General features: G+C 34.1%; 1 protein-coding gene across 7 annotated transcripts in view; it reads left to right on the top strand.

Annotated features, from left to right (window-relative positions):
- Positions 1-1329: 1329 nt before the first annotated feature.
- The window catches only part of LOC110818655 (putative GTP diphosphokinase RSH2, chloroplastic), a 57427-nt gene continuing 38562 nt past the window's right edge, over positions 1330-20194 (top strand). For 3 of the 7 annotated variants that reach the window (XM_088219901.1, XM_088219894.1, XM_088219888.1), the window contains exons 1-8: positions 1330-1924; positions 2298-2356; positions 2430-2561; positions 3254-3394; positions 12229-12285; positions 12704-12798; positions 13328-13460; positions 17276-17449. In XM_088219901.1, coding sequence (XP_088076027.1) covers positions 1573-1924; positions 2298-2356; positions 2430-2561; positions 3254-3394; positions 12229-12285; positions 12704-12798; positions 13328-13460; positions 17276-17449 — 1143 coding nt within the window. In that variant the 5' untranslated portion in view covers positions 1330-1572. Of the gene's footprint in view, positions 1925-2297; positions 2357-2425; positions 2562-3253; positions 3395-4928; positions 5044-12228; positions 12286-12703; positions 12799-13327; positions 13461-17275; positions 17450-20194 lie in introns of those variants that run through there. The other 4 variants (XM_088219873.1, XM_088219877.1, XM_088219882.1 and 1 more) reach the window with 4 other exon arrangements.

The following is a 20194-nucleotide window of genomic DNA, read 5'->3' as shown; positions in this document are numbered from 1 at the left end:
TAATGAAGTTTTGCAGCCTTAGGCTTCAATACCAAATTAAGGCTTTTTTTAAAAAAAAATTTAAACTTTGATATCTAGGTCTTACATATCTATAGAGAAGATGACATTTATGTTGATTGTTTGGTATAATGGATCCATTGCATTTCAGTGAGATTTACTGGGATTCAACAAATGCTTGAGGACCTTTCTGCCCCTCATCTATCTTAATCATTTTGATATTTCCTAAGCACATTTAACTAGGGGTCATATTTGTTTATGTTTTTTATTTTTCTCTTTTTGTAGATAAAGAAGAAAAAAAAAACACAAAATTTGACCACAAACAATATTATGCATAGCGATGACATGTTTATTTCTTTACATAAAATTATTGGGCATGCCTAAAGCATTCTACAATAACGAAGAATTTACTACCTTAATTATCATGATGGAATATTATAATTAATATTCTATATGTTATTCGCTTAAGACTTAATGTAATATATTGTCAAGAGAAAAAATATTAAATTTTTTATCTATTGATCTTTTTAATTATTTTTTTAATAAAAATTTATTTTATCTTTCTATTTATTATTTTGTATTACAAGTTGAAAGTTTCATAGTTGTATGTTTTTTCAAAATTTAGTATTATGGAGATAGTAAACCTTATTATCTTAAATCATGTAATACTAATTCTCAAATACTTAATTTTGTATTGAAATTGGTTAAAGTTTTTCTGTTTTGACTTATGTAAATATTGTTTGCTATTTTTAACAAATTGCTAAGCATTTTTAAAAGCAATTTTTTTTCTTACACTATCCCTTTATTATTGTTGCCTCTTATGTAAACGTAACCGCTTCTTCTTTCTCCAACCTTTCCTTACCTAGTCATAGCAAAAAATATTGTATCACTATTATTTCGAACATTGAGATTTTCTTTTCTCTCAAATTGAAAGTTCATTCACCATCTCCATTATGTCATCAATTTCAAGCCAAAAGATTGCCATCATGTTGTTTTTCCCACTTCTTTTATTTTCAAGAATCATTCACTCCTCGCCATACCAAATTAACAAATCTTCGTTACTGCCCTATATGGTCTTTCGTCTCTAAGTCTCTTTCTCTTTCTCTCCATTGACCATGCAATAAGTCTTTTTTTCTTTCTCTTTACATTCATGTTAAGGTGCTTTACTTTAATCAGTTATTTTGATGCTATTTTTTGGGCTTTTTTTTTATGTAATAACTTTAAAATTTACTTAATAATTTAAAATATTATTTTACAAGAAAATTAAAAAATTAAAAAAAATTAAATACATGTAATTTCATATCATAAATGCAGGGAACAAAAAAATTGTCTAATACCCCGAGATAGTTATCTGTTTCAGTCTCTGGAAATTCCGAAAAAGGAAAACAAATTCAAAAATTCCCGACCATACACAAGGCCCCTCTCTCTCTCTCCCCGTCTGTTGTGCGTAGGAACTCCTCAGAGGGTCTGATATTTTTTCTTTTAATTTTCTCATATAGATGTACATATGTGTGTGTGTGTGTGTGTATATATATATATAAGCAGAAGTAAGAGGCTCGAATCAGAGAGGGAGGAATGGCGTCATGCCAAATCCAGACGTCGTCAGCGATATTCGCCCAGAGGACTTGTCCCCTCTTCCTCCACAGATTCCCTCCACATGCTTTACGGAATTCCCCCAAATTCCGCTGCATACTCCACCAAATTGCGCCTAAATTCGCGGTTTCCTCCTCCCTCGCGTCTCTCTTCACCTCCGCTAATGTCATAGCTGCCGCCGCCGCCTCCTCCTCCGCTGCGGGTTCGGGTTCAATTCATGGCGCAGTCACTTCCACCATCACTCACGTCGCTTTAACTGCCATGGCCATTGCCTCCGGCGCCTGCCTTTCCACCAAGGTTGACTTCCTGTGGCCTAAACTCGATGAACAGCCAGGTCGGTTTTCTCCTATCTTTCTTGCTTCCACCAACCATTCTTTTCTTCTTCACTAGTTGCAACAGTTTTATGCATTTGCTTTGAGTTTGTTTAAGGAAATGATTTTTTAAAAGTACGCTTTACTGTTCTTCTAAGTGAGAAATAAAAATACTCGGTGAGTCTCTGGTCTTCGAAGGAAATAATTTTGTTTTTCTGCTTTCTTTTGCTCCTTATTCACTTCTGGTAGATGATGCTGATGAATGTTTTGACCTCTTAGGATTTCATAACTGTTGCTATGCTGTGTGCTACAAGTTGTCTGTTCAGAAAATTCAGTATTGTGATCAATTCTTTATCATTAACTTTCATGTTAATAGCATTAACTAACGTTCTGCAGGTTCTTTTATACTTGACGGAGTAGATGTAACGGGGTATCCTATATTTAATGATGCTAAGGTTTATCATCTCTACTCGCATCTGATTTGCATGTAATTATGTGCTGGCTCTAAAACTTAATCTGTGAAGGCAGGTGAAGAAGGCTATTGCATTTGCAAAGAAAGCACATCATGGGCAGTTCCGCAAAACTGGTGACCCCTATTTAACTCATTGCATTCACACAGGAAGAATCTTAGCCATGCTGGTTCCATCAAGCGGAGAACGAGTATGAATAATTAAATTCATATTTTGGGCCTGTTTGCATCCTTCGTATTGAATAATTAAATTGCTCCTATGATGCTCTGGTTATTGTTCGGCTAAAAAGGTTGATATATTTTATTTATTTATTTATATCTAAAAATTCTACCTATCTACAATAGCAAGGGGTTTCCCAACCGTGCTTGTCATTTTTTACCTTGGGGAAATTTTTGATATGTTGCCGAACTGGCATATTATGTTAAATTCTTAACTGAGTTCATCATGATTTTGTCACATTTTGTATGTCTATAGGAAAATTCCTAATGTACTAACTTCATTAGTGCCTTATATATAATGTATAAGAATTATCGAGTGCCCTGGTTTTTTAATAACCAATATACTCAAGTCGTTATTCTCCAAAGAAAAGCCGTTTTTTCTGAAACTCTGCTGGTCTATTGCTTTCGATGTACTGTTCTACTCAGAAATTAAAACACCAAATGTTGTTTTCAAAATAGTTAGGGTTACCAACTTTACACTTTCTGTACTAGTTCTATAACTCTGAGTTGATGGTCAATCAAACTTGATTGCTGATGGATTGATTACCTTAATACCACACATGTTGGATAATTGTATGCCCACTGATTTAGGGCTCAGGAAATGTTTCTCTGTAATAATGTTCTTCTGCTAGTTTCCTCATTAAGATCCAGGAGTCTGCTGCAGGCCATTGACACAGTTGTGGCTGGAGTTCTCCATGATGTGGTAGATGATACTTGTGAAAGGCTTCACAGGATAGAAGAAGAATTTGGGGAAGATGTCGCAAAATTGGTAGCTGGTGTTTCCAGATTAAGCTATATTAATCAGGTAGTATAAACTGGCTGCACCCTTAAAGTCACTGTCATTTTCCTTTTCAAGTGAGGATGTTTACTGGCTTTGCATTTAAATATTATTGTTGTTTAGAGTGAAAAAGGAAGATGACATTGATGGTATCTTGAAATGTTAGAACTTTTGGGTTTTGGTTTTCGTACAACTTGCTTGTTACATAACTTTTGGTTTCAGAACCATTTTTGTATCCATTAAATAGAGATGAAGAACACACTACATTATTAGTCATTTTCACATTTTGCATACTTTCTACAAGTAAATGAAGCAGAAAAAAGAGAAGTTTTTTGGTAACTCAGAAGACATGAGTTTTCTGGAAAAGAAAAAAAATCAGAAGGCAACACTGTTTCTTCCAAAAGATGTGTCTTGTGTCTTCATTTTTTTTTTGTAATCTTGTCTTGAATGTCAAAAATTGACAAAGGTTCTCATTTTTGATGCCTAATCCTCCAGGATAGGTCCCATGGTAGTCGCAAGAGACAAAATTAAGGATGAGATTTGCAGCCCAACCTGTAACTGACCAACCCAAACCTGATCCAATGCGGTTTTTTTCCTTATCATGCGAATTAGGGTTGGATTGGGTTGAGTTCGAGTTTGACTTTCTAAAAACCTATGCAAACCCGCTATATATATACATCTTTTATTATTTTGAATATATTTGTATTTATATTTATATTAACAAATATGGTTATATTTATATATTATATACAATAATGAATATATTTTTGATTTTTTCTTAATATAAATATAATTATATTTATACTAATATAATTAACCTGCAAATCCAACATGGTCCAAAAAAATAAAAAAATTCAAATCCACCAGAGGTTTGGATTTGCTCTTCATAAGGGTGGGTAGGATTGGGGTTTTGGATAAACCCGCACTGAATCCACCCTATTGCCATCCCTAAAGAAAAGGTTATGATATTGCTGTTGGAACTTAGTGTAGATCTAATTTGTGGGTAAATAGAAGGAAGATTTTATTGGAAGAAGCTATAACAGTAGATATTTAAAAAAAGAAGAAGCTATAACAGTAGATACTGCAATTATTGGATGAATATTATAACATAATTGCAGTTTTGGTCATCATAATTATAGGAGGAAGAGTTGGCAGCAGAAGTACGAGATGGGACACAAACATTATTTTAAATAGAGAGTGGTGTCTAATAGACTGCAATGACCAACTGAAAGACTGTGTTAAGCACAAAAAAAAACTGGTTCTGAAAATCTATGAGATTTAGTGCCACAGTCGAGATTGGGTTGAAAGCTAAGAGAGTTAGAAAGGCTTTCAATTTTGGTCCCAATCTAGTTAGAGGTCTAAGATAAGATGGGGGAAGTGGTTTGAGTGGGTAGAAAAGAATAACAATGAGGCCCATAGGGCTTTACAAGTAGAGGCGATGAAGGCCCCTAAACTCAAATCGATTTTTGTGTCTGGTTATTTGGTTGGTGAGGCTTTTGCTTGTGGAGAACTCGGTAATTGCTAACAAATGGGATTTCAACAGGTAGGATTTGATGGACGTTATGGCAGAAGAACAAGAAGAAGGACCCAGCAGGAAGATAGTTTCTAAGCTTATGTTAATTGGTAGTAGTGGTTTGCAGGAATCCTCTACAGAGGTTGCAAAAAGAGCGGAAGAGGTTGAAATTTCTTGCCTTCAATTTTTAGATGATATTTCTCTTCCTTTCAAGTTGTGTGAAATTGGTTAATAACACTGTCACGCGTATGCTAATTTTTAATAGAATTTCTGGTCTTTGCATCATCTTTGGTAAAAACAACTTCATGGTTATTAATGTGAGGATTTAGTGGTATTGTGGAGGCTATAAGTTACAATCATTTATCACGGCCCATTACCTATCTTGGCAATTCATTTTGGTGTTTGGCATGGGGGAATTGGTGGGGGGACCTGAGGTTAGAATTGTTTTGGATGAGGTTGTTAGTAGGTTCTAGAGGTAGTAACCAAATCTTGAGATTCACACATGTTTGAGGAAAATTGAGGAAAACAGTTATTATGACCTTGTGTAAGTTTGCTTATTGATAACTGTTGAATAGAATGAGTTTTGTTATTGATTTTGACGAATGATATAGACTTGTTTTCATGCTAAAGTCAATTGAATTTTTAAGCTAACAAGCATGGTGTGACACAAGAAAGTTGAACATATAGTGAGAGATTAAGGGCATCAACAAGAAAAGAAACTGGAAGATCAAGTGAAAATATCTTACAGGATCTATTCATCTTTTGTGTAAATTAGGTAATTCATGAGTAACGGCTCAAGAGAATTCCTTTTAATTTTTTAATTCATGAAAATCCCTATGAAAATATGCTTTTCTTGAAAATTAAGAGAGAGAATTTGGTTTTAATGCTTTCAAATGAAAACATGTAACGAAGGGACTTTGAAAACTCTGTTTAGTATGTCAGCAAGAATCACTGTCCTAAAAACACATAATATTGCGTTAACTCGGTAGTTTGTCATAAAAGGAGATTCTGCGAAGTACTTCTCAGAACATATAGAAACAATACCTTAATGTTGACTGTGATTGAATATGTGTTCTATTTTATAACAACTTCAAAAATCACACAATTCTGAAAGTAAAACTATATTTATTAATGTTAAGTATATCAAAAATTATAATTTTCGCAAAATCATGTCTTGATTTACACTTATTTTATTTTAGACAAACTTCTATTAAAGTTGGATTTGACAAATGGAATGATTTTCGTAAATTAAGTAAAAAATTATGCAAAATTTAATATAAATTGCTTTTTATGATAAGTGTCATATGCAAGATCACGCTATATAGAAAATCTTGAATTCTAAAATAACATGATTTTAGGTCTTTTTAAATAGTAGATCTGATTTTCGAAAAGTTTCTATGTTTATCTTTGACTTTCAAACATATAAGTAATTCATTTCTACAGATTTTATGAGAGGAATTAAGAGAAAAATTGATTGTGAAAACAAAGGGAAAAGTCTTATTCTCTTGATTCACTTTGATCTATAAGTTTACTTATTATTTGTAAATATGCTCTTTGATAGAGAGAAGACAGTGAATGTTTTATCTATACTCTTTGAAGCATTGTGAGAAACATTTTGAGAGACCTTTGAGGTATATAATGTTCGAGTGAACATGAGTGGAAGGTAAACTTGACACATTGACAAATAGATATATAGTGTTCGAGGAAATAAGAAAGAAAGTTGAGTTTGACACCTTAATAAGCATGTGTATAATGTTTGAGGGAACATGAGTAAAAAGTGAGTATGACACCTTGATAAACAAGCGGATAGTGTTTAGGAGAACATAAGCGAGTAGTGAGTTGGGTACCGTGAACAACTGGTGTTTGTAATATTCTGAAAAAAGTAGTGGAATTTCAAATGGTTGGCTTGAAAAAGAGGACGTAAACACAAGTGGTGTGACTGAATCTTTATAGAAGAGTTTGCACTTTTTTCCTTTCCTCTTTACTTTATTTGCTGGTTATCATCACTTGATATTGCATACTCATTCACACACAATCATTACTTATGCTATTGTACTTGGGTTCCATCTTAGGTTGAATAACACTTACAAGGAAAAATTGAAAAATATCTTTGGAGGCCTTAGAATTTTATAAACCGAGTTCACTCTCCCTCTTGGTATATCCTTGACCTTGGGACCACAATAACAAATTACAGTACAAATTTGGTACATGAAGAACTCCTTTTAGGGTTAATTCCCTTGGAATGGAAATACAATCTGTTCCGGCCTTTTTGAGTGAGATCCATCTGCTATGCATGGATTGTTATTCATGGAACAAAGTTGCATCTCCCGTTATGTAGTTAGATGCACCTGAGTTAATATTGCAAGTATTTTGTTTTCCTGGAATAGCATTAAGAGCACCTAGAGGATTTCGTTTTTGGGTTGTTGTCCCAATTATAATGTTGTTAACGGTTGTATTTTATTAAAGAAACATTTTTTAAAGGGTTTCTATCTTTTTCTACTAAATGTGCATGACTCATTAAGTTAAGTTGCTTTATCGACAGAGACATGATTTCCTTGTTCTTCTTTGTTTTTGACAGATTTTGTATTTTGGTCTTTCATGAATTTTGCAGTAATTGTCACAGGTGTGACCTGGTTTTCTGTAGTGATCACACCAAGGTCTTCCCTTCTTCTGTTAGTTGTCAGTGTTGGGGGGGTCACGAGTAGGCAAGATAGAATTTTGTTGACAGTTGGACTTGTGAATGCCTCTCTCAGTATCACATTTTCCCTGCTTTCTTCTCTTTTTGCTTCAGAAAACACTTCAATGACATCGGCTAATGATTTCATTCCTAATATTCTTCTTCGAACTTTATCAAGATTTTTGTAAGTCCCATGAGGAACTTGAATATCTTTTTCCTTTAGAGAATCTCTCTGTAGTGCCTTCCATCTTTTGGATAGTTCCAAGAGAGCTCCTCGAATACGTCTAGGCGCTGCTAGTGGCATGGGAGGGTGCCATAATACTGGGTTACAGATAAGTCTTCCTACTGTAAGTCATGAAGACTAGGTTCAACAGTGAAAATATCAGAAGTGTTGTCTTTGCTTGAGTAGAATTCCTTAGCTAGTTCGCAGATTTCATGAGTTGTGGTTTAAAACAGAAAATTCTCACTGACATCATTAGTCATTGAATTGATCAGCCATGACAGGTGAACTCTCTGAGATTATGTTAAGGACTGATGTTAATTTGTGAAAAAGGGAGAAAAGAATACCTCATTGGCAAAATTGGCTCACCAAGCACTAAAGACCCAAAATTCCAGACCTGAAGGCTCAAAACAACAGAAGAACATTTTTTGTTGTTTTGTTTCTTTAAGATTCAAAGAACCTGCTTTCATACCATGAAGGTTTTAACTGAAATCAAATATGTGATTTTTATTCATCTATATACAATGCAAAACAATTAGGTATGCATAGAAGAATGTTAGGAAAGAACCAGAGAAGGAAACTATACTAATGGGATCAGCCCTATAAAGTGGACTCCTTATTTTGGGAAGCAAATTATTCTGCTGCTTAATTGGAAGATTTCCCGAGGAAACATAGATTAGGTATAATGTTTCTATTATTTTTATTTCAAAAATAGTGAACCATTATTGCCAAATATTTTTTTGGTCAATGAAAGCAAGTATTTCAGCGAAACCTTCTACTAGGCACTGGAGCTACCTATGAGAGAAGTGACATGCCTCTATAGATTCTGAATGTGACTTGTCTGGCTTGCTTCATCTTTGAACCCTGCTTCTTCAAAAGTTCATGAAGTAGAGAATTCATAACATTGGGGAAGAGAATTGCGTTTTTCAGAGACTTAATTTCTTCCCTATGTTTGAAGTGGAAAATGAGGATGCAGTGTGTTTATATATATATGTGCTTGTGTGTTTATTTATCTTACGTTTACTACTCGAATTTAACTTTGGTTCTACACACATTTTCTAAGATATTTAAAATGATGATTAAAATAAATTATTACAATAAAAAATCTTTAATTATGTTATTATTTATGATATAGAATAAATTATTACAATAATACATACATTGGGTATGATAATTTTTAATTATAAAACTTTTAGGTATTAAAAATAGATACAATATTTTTGTTTTTGAAATCAAGAGAAACTTTATTGATACATATATATATATATGTGTAGAGCACCAATTATTGATAATCCAATTTTTCGAAAAGAATTATTAGAAGAAGATGAAGTGACTTGCTTAATTATAATTCCTCATCTACATGCATACGAATTTTCTGTGACATGAACACTTCTCTCTTTTTCTTCTTGTTAATTCTTTAAAAAAATTATTATTTATGATTGGTGCAGTGCATAAATATATGTATATATATAGGAATAAAATTTGTAATAATTTTTTTTTGTACATGAGTATGTATTTATTAAACTAATTACAAAATAATTAATGTTTTTTGATGGTGTGGCTTAATATGGTTAGATTTACACCAACCTTTGTGTGTATACGTATATATAAGTTAGTTACATGTGATAAGAAAAATTATGAAAAGAAAATATAAAAATTCTAATTCCTATAAATTTAAAATTTTCTTAAAAAGAAACTAAATTATTACAATATCAAAATATACTTATAAAAAACTGGTAATAGTTAAAGAAATTTATTTAATAAAAGACATAATTCAAAAAGCCACTATCCAAAGGTGGGCTAGGTTTGATATCTTTTGGGGAAATGAATAAGGCTATGCAAGACAAGTGGCTGTGGAGGTTTATGAAAGAGGGTAAAGCGCTATGGAGAAGGGTTACAACAGCTAAGTTTGGAACGAATGAGAGAGGGTGGTTCACCAGAGGGGGCATGAGACCTCATGGGAAGAGTGTGTGGAAAATAATAGGTGCAAGCCGACATGTGTTTCAGGAGTGTATAAGATGAAAGGTAGGTAAGGGAGATAAGAGTAAGACTTTGGGAAGATCAGCGGTTGGAAGGAGGTGCCCTTAAGGATCAATACCCTCAGATCTTTGCTATTGCCTAGAAAAAAGATGCAAAGATCTGTGATTTCTTTGTAGATGTGGAGGGAGGCGAGAGAGTTTGACAGGTTTTTGTATCAAAAAATTTAAATGATTGAGAGATTGGAGAATACGAGAGGCTTTTAAGCACTCTCTCCCTCGTGAACCTAGATGGAAGCAATGATAATCCTCAGTGATGCCTTGCTAAGGATGGGTCTTTCACAGTCAAGTCCTTCTAAAGCGTCTGTTCAGATATGACAAAAATGATGCAAGATTCCTGACCGACAAATTTGGAAGGCTAATATTCCACCCTGCGTTTCGTTCTTTGTATGGAAGGCTGGTAGAGGATGCATTTTGACTATTTATAATCTGAGAAAAAGGGGTAAGATCTCGGTTAATATTTGTTATCTGTATAAGAGGGCGAAGGAGAATTGCAACCATGTTTTGTTATGGTGTCCGGTGGTGTGCAAGTTTTGGACCATGGTTTATGGGCTTTTTAAGCATAATCTGGGTGATGACAGAATGGGTACAAGATGAAATTTGGCGGTGTGAAGGTGTTAGAGGAAGGAGGAAGCAGTTGGACTTAATTCCGCTCACACTATTTTAGATTGTGTGAAAGAAGAGGAATAAAAAAGCTTTTGATGAGGTTGATGATGTGGATGGATTTGACATACTTAAAAATAGATGGTTCTAAACTCTTGATTTTTGTTAATGGGTCATTCTCCTCACATGATGGAGGAGTTAATGGGTCTTATTGATACATTGATAGATATGTAAATTTCTTGTACATGGTTTTGGCACCCCCTTGATGCTGTTATTAATACTATACTTTGCACTTTTTATTTTAAACAATAGTTCAAATTAAGATCTTCTTGTACTACATTAGGTGCATTGTCTTATGTCCAATAAAACCTTGGATTTTGGTTGATTTACAAGAAGGACGCAAATCCATGGCTGTAAGTAGAGTGTCAAATGGAAGTTAAGTATAGGTGGATCCGTCTAAAAATTTAAAGCCAAACTTGTCACAAATTGTTGTAACCAACGTAAGGTGAAGCTATTATTTGGACCATTACTTACTGGTTGTAAGGATTACTACTATTGCATTCATGATTGCTTTGATAATGTTATATAATTGGTTCATTCATCAAATGGATGTTTAGATTGCTTTTCTTAATGGTGATTGTGATGAAAATTTATGAAGGAATTTGTCGTGATACCTTTTGTAACACTATGAAGCACCTTAGTGGCGTAATTATTCTTAGAAATTTACATGATAAGGGGATAATTCATAGTGATACCTGTTTTTCCATTCAGAAAAAACTTCTGAAAGACTTTAACCAAATCCCTTTGAATAGCCTCCCAACAACCTTGAAAGTAAATGATGAAAAACTTTTAAGGGCCAGGAGCTTTATCAGTTCTAAGACTGCATACTTGTATTTGTCATGTTCTCACCTTTCTAGAGCTAGAGAAGACGACTACCTTTTCATGCTAGTTACAGAAATAAAATTTCAGTTTGAGGATCAAGCATTGACTAGAAAAGTGCTAGCTCTAGAAATACAAAATTCTCTAGAAGGAATATGTTTAAACTCTTGGCTTTTAAAACAAGTGCCAAGTTAAACGTTTGACGGCTTAAACCCTGAATGTAACTTTCATGGATGCACATTTCTTCTTAGAGGCCCAATCAAACTTATATGCTGAGATAATGTAGATGAAGTGGGGATTGTTGGGAAATGATTTAATTTAAGTAATAAAAATGAATGAAAATTTTTGATATTTCCTAGATGTATGAATCAACATGATATGGATTAATACATGTTGATATCATTTAGGTGAATCATTAAATGGTCACATGCATGTGTCATGGAAACATCACATATATGTACAATTAATTGTTGACGTATATATTGTGGAGAGGTCATACACATGTCTCATTAGTTGTCATACTCATGTTCATGTATTTGTCAACCTAACCCATATATAAGGCTGATTAACTGTGCAGCCAATAATATACACCAACTTAAGCAAACTAAATACATTCTAAATTTGGGCCTCATGGGTTGAGTTTGAGAAGTACCTTAGTTCCTATGGTTAGTGTAATTGGATGAAAATTGGATAAAATCATGCTAACTTACATTCAGAGACAGAGTTACTAAATCCCTTGTGCAGTAGAAGACCCTGATTATTTTCAAGAAGAAACATCATATCTCTTACCCAGTTTTAATATTATTTTCATTCTGGCTTTTTAACATGAATTACACTTGTATTGTGTCCTTTAAGATTCTATATCCTACCCCCTTTACTAGCTTCTGGAGCTTCCTATCATGTTATATTGAGCTAGAGTTGTTGGTTTTGCAGCTACTACGAAGACATCGAAGGATAAATGTGGACCAAGGAGCCCTTGGTCATGAAGAGGTACTAATGTAATTTATCATACTTAGATGGTGGAAACTAGAGAATAGTTGATGACTCACTAAATCACATGTCAATTTTCTTGACTTGTTGGCCTGCAATGCTACTGATCCATTCATAGATTAGAAAATATCTTAAATCATAATGAAATTGCCTAGCAAACACATAACCTAAATATGATTGTTTGTGAGAGGTTGTTGGATGATACAGATTTAGGAGTAATGTATATGCTTCATTTATTTCAAGAAGAAATTTCTAAATCAAAGTAGGAAAAAATATGTCTCACTTTATTTGTTCAGCTGGAATCAACTCTAGCGTTATGGTAATATAGTAAGTGAAGGGGTCTCATCTTCTAAGCATAAGATCTCTATTTAGCTGTTGGTGTTTTCTAATTCTTGTGTTTGCATGGTTATTTTTGAAGGCAAATAATTTAAGAGTTATGCTCTTGGGCATGGTTGATGATCCCCGAGTGATGCTTATCAAGCTTGCAGACCGTCTCCACAACATGAGAACTATGTACTACCTCTGAGCTTCCTGCGTATGGATTATGTCTATATTAGATTTTGATTTGCTTTGTTCTTTCATCTGTTTTTATTTTATAGAGAGTAACTGTATATATGTATATACACACACACACAGAGACTCTACATGTATGCATATATATACTTATATAAGGATACACGATAGTAGTTGTAGGTTTTCCTGTATACAGTTTGTTTCTTGTATAGGTTTTCACGTATTGTAGTTAGTTACTTGCAGTTTCCTGTTCACAGCTTTTCCCTTTCTTGGCATATTGATCCCTATAAACAGCCACTTATTTTTTTCTTTCAAGCATATAATGTACTAACATATTTTCTTTCAACAATCTATATCCACGTGCTTTTGTTCATAAGTAGTCATAATAAACTTTTATAGCAGTCATTGCCTTTAGAAGGACGAGAATATTTTGACGTGATCATCTTCTTGAAATTACGTGGTAATTGATAAGTCTTAAGGTGCTTCTATTTACATGGATCAGGCCTGGCCTAATCATCTTCTTTTGTAGTTATGCTTTGCCACTACCAAAGGCTCAAGCTGTAGCACAGGAGACCCTATATATTTGGTGCTCACTTGCTTCCAGATTGGGTCTTTGGGCGTTAAAGTCTGAACTTGAAGATCTATGCTTTGCTGTTCTTCAGGTATGCTAATTCATTTACTTTGTTATTCTTTTTTACATTTCTTTTTATATTCTAATTCTCTCTCTCTTCACAATCATGAAATGAATGGAACTTTCCAAAACTTTCAAATATAACTAAGATATATGAGCATGAGTTGGGGAAGTTTGGAGAGACCTTTTGAGGAGGAGGAGGAGATTAGGAGGGCTGTTTGGGAATTAGGGCAGGAGAAATCTCCTGAACCAGATGGATTTTCCATGGCTCTCTTCCAAAGCTGTTGGGATATTATCAAAAGAAACTTAGTCAGTGTTTGAGGAGTTTCATTGGAATGCCACCATTTGTACGAGTATGAATTCAAATTCATAACCTTGATTACCAAGAAGGATAAGTCTATTTGACTATTGCCTAATTAGTTTGGTTACAATTGTGTTTAAGATAACCACTAAGGTGTTTTCTTTGTGACTTAGTAGGATTCTTGATGACACAATTTCATTAACCTAGAGTGCCTTCGTTGAAGGCATGCAATAGAGTTCATTTGAGATTCTTGAATGGGGTCATGGAGCATAAAGATTTTTTATCACAATGGTATAAATGGTTTGGAGATGTTTATCTTTTGTTTCATTTGCAGTAATAGCGAATGGAAAACCACAAGAATGGTTTGAGGCATTGAGAGGATTGCGCCAAGGAATCCCCTCTCACCTTTTCTTTTTACATTGGTGATAGACATGCTGAGTAGGATGTTGATCAAGGATCGGAGTGTGGGTCACAATAGGGTTTGTGGTTGGGAAAGTTTGTTGATAACACTATTCTATTCTCGCAATATAATAACGGGTCTATCTATAATGTGCTTACACTTGTTTAATTAGTTGAGTATATTTTTGGAGTGAAAATTAATTTGTCAAAAAGTGGGTTGATTGGGATAAATGTAAACGATGGAACTGTTGAAAAATTAGCGGAGTCAATAGAATGCACTAGGCTACTATGACCCATTATATACTTAGGAGTGCTCTTAGCTAGGATGGGGGGGCGGGGGGTGGTAACCCTATCAAATAGGACTTTTTGGGATGGGGTAAGGAATAAGTGGTTAAACGTTTTGAGTGTTAGAGAGGGGATTTATTTTCTATAAGGAGTAGAATCACGCTGTTCAAGCTTGTCTATCTGCCATACTTACTTTACTATTTGTTGCTGTATCGGGCGTCTGTTGGGGTAGCAGAGAGGATAGAGGGCCTTATGCGCAGATCTCTATGGGCAGAATGGGGGAGGAAAACTAAGACCATTTCGTAAGTTGGGAGATGTACTGTTGATCCAAGAGTTTAGAGAGGTTAGGCTTTAGAAACCTTGGATCCAAAAACCTATCATTGTTGAAAAATGACTATGGTGTTTTTCACAAGAGCCTAAACAGTATCAATGGGGATTGCAGGGATGGATGGGAGGCCCTATCAGGATGATCGGCATCTCATAAAAGTCTCTGGAAAGCTATATCCCAAACCTAACCAGTAGCTTCCTTTAACGTGTTTGAGAGTCATTATCTCAAAAAAAAAAAAAAAAAGGAACTTGTTTGAGAGTCATTGATGGTTCTAGAGCCTTGTTCTAGGTGGATCTTTTGGATCAACCATTGACCAATCAATTTCTTTGGTTGTTTAGCTTATCTTCTAACATAATGTTCATCTTATATTTCGCATCCACCATGGAGGGAAGAGTAACCCGAAACTTTGACTTTCTATGTAACTCCTCTGATAGGGAGATTTCTGATATCCTAACCCCTATTTTCTCTACTGTAGCCAGTTTATCTTGCATCACTTCTTGACAACACAACTTGGACATTAGAGTCCTTAAACTTTCATACTAACAAGTCCTTTTCCCATTACCTTGTTAAACCCCACATACATCATCCATTCTTTGATGCCATTGAATTTTGGAAAGCTCTAGTCCCTTTAACAATGAAGGTGTTTGCAAGGACTGCTACTTATCAAAGACTTAATACCAATAAGATCTTACATATCCATTGATCCAGTCGTGCTCTGTCTTCAGGCATATGCATCATGTGCTATAGAGAAGAGGAAACACATTCCCATTTGTTCATACATAGTGAGACAGCCTGCACATTTTGGACTAAAGTAAACTGCTTTATTTAGTTTATGTTAGGTTACTCCTACCAAAGTAGAATGTTTTATTCACACTAGCATTCTGGGAGAGGGATTACAGATAGGGGCAAGACCCCTTTGTAAAGGGGCCACTTTTGCAGGGCTATGTATTTTATGGCTTGGAAAATTAACTACTGTTTCAGTTTATGTTAGGTTACTCCTTTGACGATGGAATGCTTGATTCACACAAGCATTCAGTGGGAGGGAGTATGGGTAGGGGCAAAACCCCTTCGAAAAAGGGCCTCTTTTGCAAGGTTATGGATTTTATAGCTTGAATAGAATCAGAGGATTTTTTATGATTGCCACTCGTCAATTCAGGAAAGTGTGATAGATTAACGTTTTTGGCTACTTTATAGGCCAAAGCTCATTAGACATTGTTACGACTATGCTTTCACTGAGATTCATCATAATTGTGTCAGTACCAGTAAATCATTGGAGGTGTATTATCGGAGGAAGCATCAAGGGAAGGTTGGTGATGTGACTCATCAAGAGGAACCCACTTGAAATGTGCAAAAGGTCACTCGAGTACTCGATGCAAGTTGTTCCTCTTAATGAGTCACTAGTTAGTTTGTTATTTTGTATCATTGTTGTGTGAGAACTTGTCGTCTGAAGTGTTGTGTGAACTACTTTCTTAAGTAGTTGCGGAGTTGTTATTCTGTTATAATTGATTAGAAGATTGTTTTTATTATTTTAGAAGTAACTTAACTGAATAAGTAGGAATCAGTTAGAGGATTGATGTATGACAATTTATACTAAGAGATCAAGAACTCAAATCATCAGTCAGTCTTGAAGAATTTATCCCAATTTTTCCGGAGTTTCCTCATCTTTGCTTCTCTATTTCTTTTCTCATCTTAGCCAACCCTCTTCGTACACTCGTCTATAACCTAATATCAAGAGTTAACGTTTAGGCTCTTGGCATTGGGATGCTATTATTTGGTCTCCCACAGGATGACCTCTTCTCAGTTGCATGTTCTTCTTTTGATTTTCATGGAGTATGCCTTATTCTCCGTGATTTTTTTCCTTCTCTCTTTTTTTTTAAATAATAATTATTTATCTATTAAAAAAATTCGAAGAAAGACTGTTCCAAGAAATGGAACTATTAGAGTAATCCGCAAAAGAAGTGGCAGTATGGTAGGTCTAGGACGAATTGTAGAGTCGAGGGAGGATCCTTGAAAAAAAGAAACTTGGAACCATCACCAGTCCTGGGTTTGAGCAAGGGTAAGAAAGAATAATAAAGAATTGAGATACCTTTCCAGGGACTTTTTTTTTCCTCCCCCTTAAAACATTAACTTTGGAATCTCAGCCATTCGACACAAACCAAATTGCTCTAATTACCTTGTGAAGTATGGAGTTAGATTCCAAGGAAACCTTCAAGCCATTTAGCCAGAAGATACAAATTTTTATTGGAAAGATGACCAGTACAAAAGCTTCAATTAGACTCTAATTAAGAAAAATAATACACATTTGAATGTACCATTTTGTTTTCAACTTCATGTAACATTTATTATCTTCGAACTCATATCATACTTTCACTGCCATTTTGTATACTTTTTAATGACTGTTCAACACAATTTCTACAAACTAAATAGAATGCTAATATTTAGTGAGACTGAATCAGGTTTATCATGTCTTATGCTTTTTTAACTGTTGGAATTTTATTTCTGTATTTAAATTGGAAATTATATCTGCATGTAGCCTCAAATTTTTCGGAAGATGAGGGCTGATTTGGCATTGATTTGGAGCCCTAACAACAGAGCAGGATATCCAAGAAGATTATCTGCACAAGCTACCTTGGCATCCACATGTGAAACATGTCCTAATAGGAAGATTGAAGATTCAATGGAGCTTGATGAGGAAATTAGTATGGAGGTAAGCATGTTGTAGAATAAAACATAACATTTCTGATATGCTTAGTAATGCAGAAGACTCCTTTAGACCTTTTAGTTTTACCTTTTTTTCTGATGAAGGTAAAGGCAAGCATGGCCTATGGGGAGTTAAACTCACAAGAGTCTAGTATATGACCACTACGCTAAACTTGATAGACATTTTAATAGCATTAAACTGCTTCTTAAATTGGCTTTTTTTTCTTATTATGAATGCTTATTATGTTTTTTTAGTAAATGTCCATAATTAGCATATGAAAATTAATGTCTATAACGAGCAGTCAAAATCCTTGCGTTCGTTAAAGCATTTTAGGGCTTTTCCTTAAAGATTGTCTCTTTTATTTTTAGTCTTCTGTAGCTGCCTTACAAAGTTTCAGGGTGTAATTCAACTGTTTTGGTGAAGTTAGCTGGTAATTTGATGCTCGATAAAATTTACACTGCATGTGAGAAAAGCTAGGGTAAATTACAATAATTACCATTCTGTTTGACCTATTCTACAGTTAGCCCGTTCAATTTTGAATATATTCACTTACCACCCGGTAACTAACTGATCACTTTGAAACATAATAAAAAATATAAGTTACTACGTTCTTTTTTGTAAATGCAGATATGCAAAGTCTTCTACCAACATAAGTAATGCTTATGAATAAGTAATGCTTGTAGGTGTAATTTTTTTGGAAAGTAATTATTAATATAAACAATTTATTTTTGTATGACATCTCATCATAATAAATTAATTTTAGAAATTAATATATATTTCACATAAAATATATTTTAAATTAAATTGATATTAATTGAGAATTAAAATAAAATGAAAATTTAAATTCTTCGCTTAGTAGGCATTTTGAAAATAGTATAGGATTATAAATAGAGAGCATGGAATAAGAAAACGTATTCTTCTTAAATACGGCTAATTTTTAGGTTTTTAACTAATAGGGTGAGCTGGTAAAAAGTCAACTAATAAATAATTGATTGTTAACTAATTAGGAGAATGTACATGTATGGTTTTTCTGATACGAGGATAAGTGTATATTTTAAAGTAAAAGTGGATAACTGTATGACATTCAAATTTTTATGGTCATTAATGGTATTTACCTTGAAATTTATGTCATTTAGTATCTGATAGAAAAAGAAGTAATATTAAGGATGAGAAAGGAGCATTATGAAAAGTGTGTCCATATAAAGTGTCAACACTTTCAAGCTGGGGATGACGTTGGACAAGTTAAGGTTAATAAGCTAGGGCAAGTTGTTAATAAGTTAAGGTTAACTGGGATTTAGGGGTTTAAACATAAATTTTACACACCACGCCTAAACATTTGGATTTAGGAGTTTAATAGGCTTTTGACTAGAAAAGTAGTTGTTAATAAGTAGATTTTCATTACATCATTAAATCATGAGGATATAATAGGTACCATCCTGTCAGAAAGAAGGTAAAGACATTATGAAAATGAAACTGTTGGCCTTTCCCGAAATGGAAGTAAAGATAGTCATTCAATCATAAATCAAATAAAACCATCCTATGCAAACTATGCAAAGTGGTTTAAATGATGAGCTTAAATTCCTAGTATTCCATTCTAGCAAAATAACCCCACAAATTAACAAAGATAGCCCCCTTTCACGAAGTGACCTGTGAACTGACAGACATACCCTCCTTTCACAATATTGTCTATCTTTGCCATAGTACTCTTGTAGCAAATAAGACGAGACGAAAATATCCAACTTAGGAAGTAGACTCAAACATTCCCGAATTATTAAAACTGCCTAGCCCATGACTTCCTCAAATATAAAGCTCCTAAGAATTCATGAACACGGTCAAGATTGACCTGGTTTCTTTGCTGGTTACTTCTGTTATCCACTCACTGCTTGCTGGTTTACCATAGAGTTTCCAGCACTGCTCCTTATATCGTTGGAATTTTTGTAATAAGAGCATTTTGAGCAAGTACTTTGGTTGATCTTGTGCATATATGAATCAATATTCATAGGAGCAATTTTATTTATCACACGAATATATTATTTATAATATTATTAGAATTCTACATTAGGATGTAGAGTTCTAATCTTACAATACATTAGGTTGTAAAACCCTAATGACAGTGATAACACCAATTTTAATGCTGATTAAATCTAATAAGATATTTATCCTTTTACCTCCTCCCCTCACAAGCTGTATAGGGTAGCATGTAAAGACTGTGTCTCAAGTGATTGAACTTTGCAGAAGAAATTCCTTCAATGAAAATATTAGCTAACATATCTTGATTGGCCCTATATTGTACTATAATTGTCCCATGAACAAGATGAATACCCAGTTCAGCATGCTTAGAACGAGCAAGATTGACCAAATTAGAGACCCTATAAGTGGCGTTGGCATTGTCACAAAATAAGATAAGAGGTTTGGCTAAAGTAAATAAAACTTTTGGAGCATGTTTTGTAATTAGGAAATGTTAGAGATTACCACAGGAATAACCCGATATTCGGCCTTAGTAATGGAATGAGATACTGTAGTCTGCTTGTTGCAGCACCAAAAGTTCAAATTATAATGAAATATGCAATATCTTGTGCTGGACTGATGGTTTTTTGGGCATCCTGCCCAGTCTGCATCCGAAACTCCTACTAATACACAGTAGAATTACAGTAAAGGTAAATGCCATAATACATTCAGATATAACATCTTGTTCTTATCAACACATCCATGCATTGATTCATTGAGTTCATTGAGGACTATGAGTTAATT

The sequence above is a fragment of the Carica papaya genome, chromosome 1, assembly GCF_054855325.1.
Source record: "Carica papaya isolate Zhongbai chromosome 1, ASM5485532v1, whole genome shotgun sequence".
NCBI lineage: Eukaryota > Viridiplantae > Streptophyta > Magnoliopsida > Brassicales > Caricaceae > Carica > Carica papaya.
The sequence above is the reverse complement of the archived record's forward strand: the minus strand, read 5'-3'. Positions and strand labels throughout refer to the sequence as shown.